Source organism: Ipomoea nil, unplaced genomic scaffold (genome assembly GCF_001879475.1).
Source record: "Ipomoea nil cultivar Tokyo-kokei standard unplaced genomic scaffold, Asagao_1.1 scaffold2759, whole genome shotgun sequence".
Taxonomy (NCBI): domain Eukaryota; kingdom Viridiplantae; phylum Streptophyta; class Magnoliopsida; order Solanales; family Convolvulaceae; genus Ipomoea; species Ipomoea nil.
The window spans coordinates 1,937,625-1,946,788 of NW_017619187.1; the positions used below are offsets into that span (position 1 = coordinate 1,937,625).

At 35.2% G+C, this 9,164-nt stretch overlaps 1 protein-coding gene across 1 annotated transcript; it reads left to right on the forward strand.

The window, feature by feature from the left end:
- Positions 1-5,245: 5,245 nt before the first annotated feature.
- LOC109156930 (fruit protein pKIWI502-like) lies at positions 5,246-9,103 on the forward strand. Its single transcript, XM_019304829.1, has 5 exons — positions 5,246-5,867; positions 7,198-7,297; positions 7,394-7,489; positions 7,994-8,074; positions 8,622-9,103. The coding sequence occupies exons 1-5, from the start codon at positions 5,386-5,388 to the stop codon at positions 8,682-8,684; spliced, it is 822 nt and encodes a 273-aa protein (XP_019160374.1). The 5' UTR covers positions 5,246-5,385; the 3' UTR covers positions 8,685-9,103.
- Positions 9,104-9,164: the final 61 nt, after the last annotated feature.

The following is a 9,164-nucleotide window of genomic DNA, read 5'->3' on the forward strand; positions in this document are numbered from 1 at the left end:
CCTGCAAGTCACCAACAAATAACTCAAGTTTACAGAAGATTTGATCGAACGGGATAAGAAACTACAAAAGATCAACCCAAGTTACTCAAACAAAAGATGATGCACTCACTTATCTACAAGGTTGCATTTACAACACCTTTAAATCTCATCTGCTATCTTCTGTTTCATGGGATGTGGTGCTTACACAACCTTTGCTTCCACTAAAAGCTTATGCTTTATTTGTGTTACTTTCAGAAAAAATATAATGTGCTTATCACCCATTAGCACTGAAGTATAAGATAATCCACATCAATCAAAATCTATTAGTAATAGTATAGCATTTTGTACTACCGGCCACCGCCGCAGCAGAGACCGAAACACTCCGCCGCAGCCGCAGCAGGAGGCCACAGCCTCCTCCTTAACTGTAGCAGCAGCCGCCCTAACCCGACTCACCTCGCACCCGCCGGCGTCCGATAGCTTCCGGCGTTCAGCACCAGTTTCGGCGAAGGGCTGTGAAAAAGAGTGAAGACGATGAGTGTCGTCGGAGGGCTGCGTGGGTTAGGACTTTAGGTGTAATAATTGTAATAATTTCACTTTTCCTAATATGGTTACTAGGGTATAGGTATTGATAATTGAATTTCACGAATTTTTTTTTTAATTTTTTTTTAAGATAGAAAATTTCACGAGTTTTAAAATTAGCAAATTCAACCTACAATTATTTAATTTTTTTTAATTTCATTCCTTTTAGTCAAGTTACTAACAAGAAGTAACTGGAAATTTGTAATGGCTAAAATTATGAGGATAAATTTATATTTTTCTTTTTGTTTTTTCTTTCTTTTCCCTCTTGGTTGTGGGGATGAGTGAACTGTTTTTGTCGTTGTAATCGACATTCACAAAGGGGATCTTGTAGTTATTAAAGGAAGATATGTTGAATTGATCGAGTTGATTGGAGTGATAGAGGTTTTTAAAAGTGTGTTGTTGGACTGAACTTTGAAGGGGTCTCCTCTGTGAACATTAAAATTCAAGACCTTGGAACGATTGTAAAGAAAGCCTTAAATCTTGGGTATGGTCGTCGATGCCTCTGATCTCAACAACAATCCCAGCTTCTGTTGCATGAAGCTCTAGAACTGCATAGTAGAAGAATTAGCCTCCAGTGAAGCTCTTTCTATAGGGAAGAAGCTCTTTTATTAATGTATCTGCAAAGGGGTCAGAATCCATAGAAACCGTCAACAAAAAGCTTAACACATTTCCAGCGTCACTTTGGTTCTCATTCCCAACTGTCACCATTGTCCTTTACTCCTTTTACACAACGACAACGTACTCAGCAAAAGTGTTTAAGAAATTCATGTCTACATCGTGGATTTCTATATGAAAGTTGCTCGAATTTTGGATGGGTTTTCATGTGGGAAGTTGAGCAAGCTCATCAATGGAAAAGAAAGGGAAGAGAAAAAGCAAAAGACAAATTTGTCCTCATCATTTTAATAATTAAAAATTTTCGACTACTTCTCGCTCGTAATTTGGCCAAAAGGATTGAAATTTAGAAAAGTTGAATAGTTGTGAATCTAAATTGACAATTTTGAAACTCGTAGACTCTAACTAATAATAGATCAATAATTGTAATATTGTGTAAACCAAACACATAAAATAATCTTACAATACCACATTTATTAAAATTAAGAATAAGAATATTTACCAGTTATCAAAGAATATTTACCAAATTGGAGTTAAAGACTAAATTAGTCAAAATTAATAATTAATTAATTTAGTTAAGAGATCAAAACAAACATAAATTCTATTTTATTTGTTTGGATCAAAACAGTAAAGAAACACATGAATATTAGAATGCACACACAATGTGCTTAAACAAATTTTAAATTTATTTGGATCAAAACAGTAAAGAAACACATGAATATTAGAATGCATACACAATGGGCTTAAAAAATAAATATTAGACTTATTTTGGTGGGATGCACCAGGCCAAAGCAGTAGTGCAACGCTATGACGACGCTTGAAAGCCCAGATAGCAAGCTACCTTAATGGGCCTTCTCCCTAAAAAAATTGAGTTAATATCGTGTGGACCATTGGCCCACGTATCAGATATTAAACTGATAAGAACAGATACTACACTTGATCTTAGCCAAAAGGCCGAGAAAGGTATGCCTTAAAATTTCTTCGGCCCAGTTATTTTATAGCATTGTACGTGCATCCGCTCCCTCTGTTTAAACGATGTGGGACACTATGCTTCTATCTTGAGTAGTAATAGCCACTCTGCTATTCATCTTCTCCCTCTCTGTTGTGTCTGGAATTTGCAGGTTGTGTATTGAACACTTCGGCTTTACTAACAATTAGTTGGAACACATTACATTTCATCTCCAGGTAGTTTGTTCAAAGCATTCATAGCAATTCTTCTATCCCTCATGGTAGTTGCAGCTGTGATTCTTCTGGTGAAATACATGACCAAGAACAAGGCCGCAGAGCCCACAAAGGAAATCCACGAAACAGCCTAAGGAAATCAACATGTTACATAGTATTTTATTGCTCAAAAGTCCACAAATTAGTTATAACATGTCACTAGAGTTCTAGGAAAACTATGGCGATGCTTCGACCATTAAACCCCACGATGGGCGATTGACGAATAGTTACCTATCGTCTTCTCTGGTTAAAAAGACAACCATGGGCTACCTTGCCCGTTGGGAAAACAACATTCTCCAATTGATCGCCTTTTCCATCAGAGAAGACGACTAGCGACCGTTTGACCGTTTGTTGGTCATCAAATTTAGTGACCGAAGTCTCCCGAAATCTTAGTGACATGTTATTACATGTCAATAATCAATTTTTGAATTTTGATGCAAAAAATAACTTACTGGTAATTTTAATTGCAACTTTTAAAAATGTATAGACTTAAGTGACTCTTAATATAAAATTTAGGGGTTTATTTGACAATTTTTTCATTAATATTTAGGGGAAAGGTCATACATGGACTAATGTTAATTGTAATATTTCGTTGATACATATTATATTAAAATAACTCAAAATAAATTGTCATACACAAAAAATCTATAATATATACATATCTTGTATACAATACCTTTGCAATATATAGCATTTATGCACTTTTATAGCAATTATGATGATATATCTAAAAAATTATTGCAAGTGTTTGATATTGTTAATCAAATACAAGTTAGACAACACATTCATTAAAAAATAGATAACAAACTATCTAAATATATCTTAATGAAACATTAATGTGTATAAACATCTTTATTATATGAGAAATGAATAACTTACAATTATTTACAAAGTAATATTTTAAGCATAAAACATTTTTTTATAGTAACCATAAATCATTATTATAAATTAAATTATCATATATAGCCTACATTATTATTTAAGTAGTCTATAAAGAAAATAATTTCAAAATTTAAAAGTGAATTATTTTTTAAGATAAGCGGTAAAAAGACTTCTACTTTTTTCTTTTCAAGTTACTCATAATCAAAACTTTCATCATCACCAAGCATCTTATACTCAGATGGTATGTAGTTAGGGGTGTTAGCGAACAGAGCTTTCGGCAAACTACTCGTGTTCGTGTTCGGTAAGCGTTCGTTTATGTTCGTTTGTTAAGGTAAACGAACATTAACAAACAAAATTTAGAACTCGGTTAATAAAGGAACAGAGCTTGAACAGTTGTAAGCTCGTTTGCTAAGAGATCGTGAACAAGCTCATTTGTGTTCGTTTACTAATGTTCGTGAACAAGCTTGTTTATGTTCGTTTAATAACGTTCGTGAACAAACTCGTTTGTGTTCGTTTAATAATGTTCACGAACATGTTCACAAACATATATATTATATTATATTATATTATATTATATTAGTTATGCAGTTGTATTGTTTGTTTGATTATTGTTCGTGAACGTAGATTATTTATTGTTCACGAACGAATTGTGATCATGAACATGTGCATGTGTTTGTTTATTAAGTGTTCATGAACGTAAATAAATACGTTCATGAACGTGTTTGTTAATGAACATGTTTGTGAATGTGTTTGCTAACGTTAACAAACACGTTTGCGAATGCGTTCACGAACGTTAACAAACACGTTCGCGAACATGTTCATTAACGTTAACGAACACGTTCGTGAACGTGTTCGCGAACGTTAACAAACACTAATGAACGCTTAACAAACGAACACGAACAGGATTTTCAAAAACCTTAACAAACGAACACTCCAAATTCCTTAACAAACGAACATGAACAACCTTCGTTCGTTTATGTTCGGTTCGTTAACAGCCCTACATGTAGTGACCTCTCTAATATGAGAGATCATGAGATTGAGCCTTGGTAGAGACGTTGTTGACTTTTTGTGCTTAATTCTTTTTTAGGGTCAAATGCTTGGTAGAATAATAATAATAAGAGTTAATACTCAAAATCGTCCTCGACTATAGTGATTTTTCTCAATTTCGTCCTAAACGACTTTGGTGACCTAATATCGTCCCAGACTTTTGTGTTTCGCTCAATTTAGTCCTCCATTTGTTATTCCGTCAAATTGGTGTTAAATAAAGGGACAATTCAATAATGTCAATATTGATCTCTCTTTACTTTCAACTTGTGAAGTGCGAAATTCCTCTTTCTTGTACGAATTACACCCAGAATTACTCCCGGACCTGCAAATCAAATTTTATATCCGCAGTTTTAGGAGTAATTCGTAAAAAAAAAGGGATTTCGCAGTTCACATGTCTATGAATAAAGAGATGCCAATATTAAAATTACTGAATTGTCTATTTATTTAACACCAAATGGACAGAATAACAAATGAGGGACTAAATTGAGCAAAAACACAAAAGTCTGGGACTAAATTGAGCGAAACACAAAAGTCTGGGACGATATTAGGTCACCAAAGTCGTTTAGGACGAAATTGAGAAAAACCACTATAGTCGAGGACGATTTTAGGTATTAACTCATAATAATAATAATAATAATAATAAAATGTAAAAAAAAATACACATGACATCACAATCAGCAAAAAATTGTTGTTAACATGCTAAAAATGCTATTTTTTTTCTTAATTTATGAATGAATTTAAAGCTTATTCAAATTTGATGACTTAATTATTGTTCCCAAATAATTCAATGATCTATTTGTACATTTTCGTATGCCATCAATTTTGTAACAGTACTAAAAAACAAAAATGTTTATTACAACTTGTGCGTCACATCGGTTAAAATAAAAAATGGTTACGCTTCTGAGACACAAGCGTCCGCGGAAGTCTCTAGCCTCCGTCCATGACCAACTTATAAACATTATACGACCTTTAAAAACATGTTTTCTTTGAAATTGTGTACACTACATTAGACTCCCTTCCCATGCACCCTACCCCACCTAATTCCTTCCTTGCCGCCCATCATACATGGCATTCCTGAAACTTCTCGCCCGCCACCACAACCAACTCTCCGCCCAAACCTGTCGTCTCTCCGTCGCCGCCGCCGCCGCCGTCCTTCCGGACACCGCAATCTGGACTCCTGCCCCTCTCATAACCGTCTCTCCCGCCGCGAGGTCCCTCTTCCACGTCGCTATCGACGTCTCTGATTCTCCTGAACTCGCCGTGTCCCACACTAGGGCCGGGCAGTATCTCCAGCTCCGAGTCCCCCGCGTGGCCAAACCGTCCTTCCTTGCTATTGCTTCCCCGCCTTCCCTCGCCGCCGCCAGGGGCGTGTTTGAATTTTTAGTGAAGAGCGTTCCCGGCTCCACCGCTGAGCTTCTATGTAATCTCCGAAAAGGTGATATTGTGGAGTTGAGCCATATTATGGGGAACGGTTTCGACATCGATCGGATCTCTCCGCCAGAGAAGTTTCAGACTGTTATAATTTTTGCCACCGGATCTGGAATCAGGTGAATTATTCGTGGCCTTCAATTTGAAAGCACTTTATTCTTTACTCGTATTACTAATCGCCAGTTTTAGACAAAGTTCTTAAAATTGAGCTTAGATTGTTCGTAGGGATAAATCTCTGCTCAATTATTTACTTCTATTTTTATTTTTGCTTAATGATTTTGATAATCATTTCAGCATGCCAAGCCAGTCGGCCAGAAAAATACCTAGTTAGTTAGCTAAATAGATAGGATTGTCATGCTCTCAATACATATAAGTGCAGTTATATTTGTATCTATATCTGCCATTTCCTTGTCTATGGAACGAGCATTTCATGATGTAGTCCAATAACATATTCATATGTAAGTTCAAGAAATACTTGAGATATGAAAAGTTATGTGGTTTCTGTAAGAGCTGGAAGGATGATGAATTTCACAACGATTCACATCTTCAGTTGCAAACGGATGTTGACTTCAATTGGAGTAGATACATGTATAGTTGTTTATTGCAATTAGAATTGTGAAAACTAGTCTGTTGTCAAAATTTGGTACTTTTTATTTTGCATACGCAACAAAATAGTCCATCGTTAAAATTCCTTCATTACTTATGTTCCTAAAACAAAAAATAAAAGATCTTGATGATTTTGGGAGTGTCAATGGAGTTATCTGGCTTATGTATTATCTTGAGTTGCATAAATTCTGACTTGATAACAAAAAGTCTGGACCTTGATTAACTTTCACTTTTATTGAATTCTCTACTTCTTTAAACAATATTTATGCTTCTCATGGTAACAGCTGGGAAAAAAATTAGCAAGGAACTGTTTGAATGTTGGTGAGCAGAACCGTTAGGAGAATAGGGTGGCGAGAAAAAGGTTTTACTCATGGAAAAAAGATGAAGTTCCTAGATGTTTTGAGTTGTATAGAAGGATAAATAGGTCATAGAGGTTCATGATGCAGGCAGTAGAGGGAACATGTGATCATTTTGAGGTGAAGAAATTTGCCAAGGCACTAGTAGGGCAAAGAAGGCAAAGAGTAGTGAAAAAAGTAACTAGCTTGAAAAAGAATATAAGTTTATAGATAGTTGGACCGTAAAACTAATTCTAATCCTACTAGGAATCATAAAAGAAAATAAGCAAAATGCTATCACTCCTTGTATTGTGCTTCTAAAATCTAAAAAGAAAGAACCAACGTTATCCCTAATCATCATAGAAAAATAGCATAGAGAATTTTTATATCTTTGCTAAACTTGATAAATTGATTAAACCCTAAGTGTCAAATCTCTCTCTCTCTCTCCCCACCCACCTTCCCAGCTTCCCTGGTAATTTACTCTTCTCTACCTACTTGTTGTACGCAGCCCAATTCGATCTTTAATTGAGGCAGGGTTTGGTGCTGACCAGAGATCTGATGTGCGATTATATTATGGTGCACGAAATCTAGAGAGAATGGCCTATCAGGTATTAGGTGCTACTTACCATTTGGATAATTCTGTTTTTGTTTGCACTAAAGTTTGTACCATTTTTTTGAGGTTTTGTATCTTTCATCTTTAATAGGATAGATTTAAAAATTGGGAAGCTTCAGGAGTTGACATTGTACCAGTATTGTCTCAACCTGATGATACTTGGACTGGAGACTCTGGATTTGTGCAGGTAATTATCATGTATGAATATATGCTTGCATTGTCTTTTTAGCTTGTTTTCTTTGTCCAGTTGGTCTTATAAACTTATAATGAAAGTTATGCTACCTCAATGACTCAGCAAATTTAAGCTCATTTTGGACAAACAGTTTTAAGTACTTTTCAATAAGCTCCATGAAATATGATCTAGGCAACATATATGGGTTTGACCGTTTGACATTTCAACTGGTTTTGGAAAACTGTTTTCTTGATTATTTTGACAATTTCCTTGAAATAGTTTGTCAAAATAAGTTCAAAACAGGTTTTGATGAGAAGCCATAAGCTGTTTTCATAAGCTTATCTACACGCAATAAAAATGAGTATAACTGCTTATAGGACTGTAGGAGTAGATAATACCAATAAGCTCATCTGGACGGGGATATAGACTTGTGTGATTTGGGTTGTGTTATGTGTTTTCTACTTGTTTATTCCTTTTTATTTAAAGAAACATAACATTCTGATACTGTCACTTTTGCAGGCTGCATTTTCCAAAGCCAAAAGAACTTTTAGCCCTCGGTCCACTGGTGCAGTGCTTTGTGGACGAAGACGAATGGCTGAGGTTTGTAGTTGTTTTATCTCAACTTGAAAGCTCTAAATGATCTTCCTAAATATTTATAACTCAATACCTGTTTATATTGAGGTTTCGTCTTACTCGAGTCTTTCTTGATCTGTGTTCAATTTTTTTATGTTTTTTTTTGGAGAAAAAAAAAAAAGAACATCAAGTTTTCTTCATTAGAGGAGTAGAGAACATAAATTAACAACAGTTAGCTATTGAGTAAGAATGTTGTAGCGTCTCCTTAATGCTAGTTAGTAGGTAATAAGCATTAGGATTCAAGTTCGCTTTCCCATTGTGGGGCCTTCACATACATATCTTTAGGGTTTGGAACGGGAATTTCATGGTTGTTGGTAAGTGCTAAACATGGATGCTTGCTTGATTGTTTGTTTGTGTACTTCGTGTGTGCCATTTTATGTGACAGATTGTTGGATTAAGAAAAAAATGAGATCAGGGAAGGGAGTTTATTTCTTAGGAGCTGCCTCTGTAATGGTATAGTTTCTAAACTCGTGAAATAAAAACTTAAGTCATGAAAACTATTTGCCTCTTGCAGGAGGTCACTTCTGTTCTTTTAGCAAATGGCGTCCCAGCCGAGAAGATTCTAAAGAACTTCTAACTTGAAATCGGAAACAGTTACTTGTATTATATTTCTCGCTCAATAGAAATCATTCAATTTAACATGCTCTAATGAGCAAGATTTTGCAAATGCGGTATACAACACCCGAAATCCTTGCCTGTTGCTTTCTGTAGCTGATGCAGTGTACTTCAGAGGAGAAAGAGTAGATGCAGTTTTGTAGGGAGGTATGTTGTGCTCTCATAGTAGCTTTCTCATTTTTCCTTTTTGCCATTATTTATAATTACTAAAAGTGGCTATTTGGAAAGATGGTGCCCCAAAATTCTTTGTACACAATCTATACAAATTCTTGTAGCCTATATTAGTTTTTTAGTATTGTATTGTACTATGGTTATGGGCTATAAATTGCATACACAGTTTCATGGAGAAAATTAATAAAAATTACATACATATAGTTTCATGCACTGTATTCCAGTAAAAATAACGTTGTTGATATCTTTGAGAGAAATTGTTGTATGATGT

Coding starts and splice junctions, on each gene's coding strand:
- LOC109156930 (XM_019304829.1), top strand. CDS start 5,386: ATGGCATTCCTGAAACTTCTCGCCCGCCACCACAACCAACTCTCCGCC. Junction 5,868..7,197: donor GCCACCGGATCTGGAATCAG/GTGAATTATTCG, acceptor TGTTGTACGCAG/CCCAATTCGATCTTTAATTG. Junction 7,298..7,393: donor TAGAGAGAATGGCCTATCAG/GTATTAGGTGCT, acceptor CATCTTTAATAG/GATAGATTTAAAAATTGGGA.